Source organism: Monoraphidium neglectum (genome assembly GCF_000611645.1).
Source record: "Monoraphidium neglectum strain SAG 48.87 unplaced genomic scaffold scaffold05118, whole genome shotgun sequence".
NCBI lineage: Eukaryota > Viridiplantae > Chlorophyta > Chlorophyceae > Sphaeropleales > Selenastraceae > Monoraphidium > Monoraphidium neglectum.
In genome coordinates this window covers 3,638-4,012 of record NW_014008512.1, presented here as the reverse complement: position 1 = coordinate 4,012, position 375 = coordinate 3,638, and the positions used below count along the sequence as shown (strand labels likewise).

The window sequence follows — 375 nt, the reverse complement described above, 5'->3', positions numbered from 1 at the left end:
CGCGGCAGGTGGTGCTTCTGAGGCGGGGCGGCGCGCTGAGCGTGCTGGACCTTGATATGGGTTCGGAGCTGCTGCTTTCAGAAGAGGTGAGCCAGGTTTTGGGGGCGCGAGAGTGGGTGCAAGCGGGTCTTGGTGGCTGGAATGGTGACGTGACTGATCCAAGACGGACAGGAGAGCGGCACGGGGTGCATGCAGGAGGGGGCCAGTGTGAGCTGGGAGGGCGTGGGGGAAACGAGGATGGTGAGCCTCAAGGCGGAGGGCGGCGGGCGGCCGGAGGTGGGCTGCGTGGCCGTTGCAACAGATTCGATGCTCCGCAGGGGGTCTCGGCCGCAGGGTGCGGCGGTGTTTTGCCTGGCTGCCGCGCTGGCGGCTTAG

At 67.7% G+C, this 375-nt stretch overlaps 1 protein-coding gene across 1 annotated transcript; it reads left to right on the top strand.

The window, feature by feature from the left end:
* Positions 1-195: 195 nt before the first annotated feature.
* MNEG_15197 (hypothetical protein) lies at positions 196-375 on the top strand (the record flags this gene model as incomplete). The annotated part of the gene is made up of 1 exon (XM_014036333.1): positions 196-375. A coding segment is annotated over one exon (180 nt), but the record flags the coding sequence as incomplete, so codon positions are not given.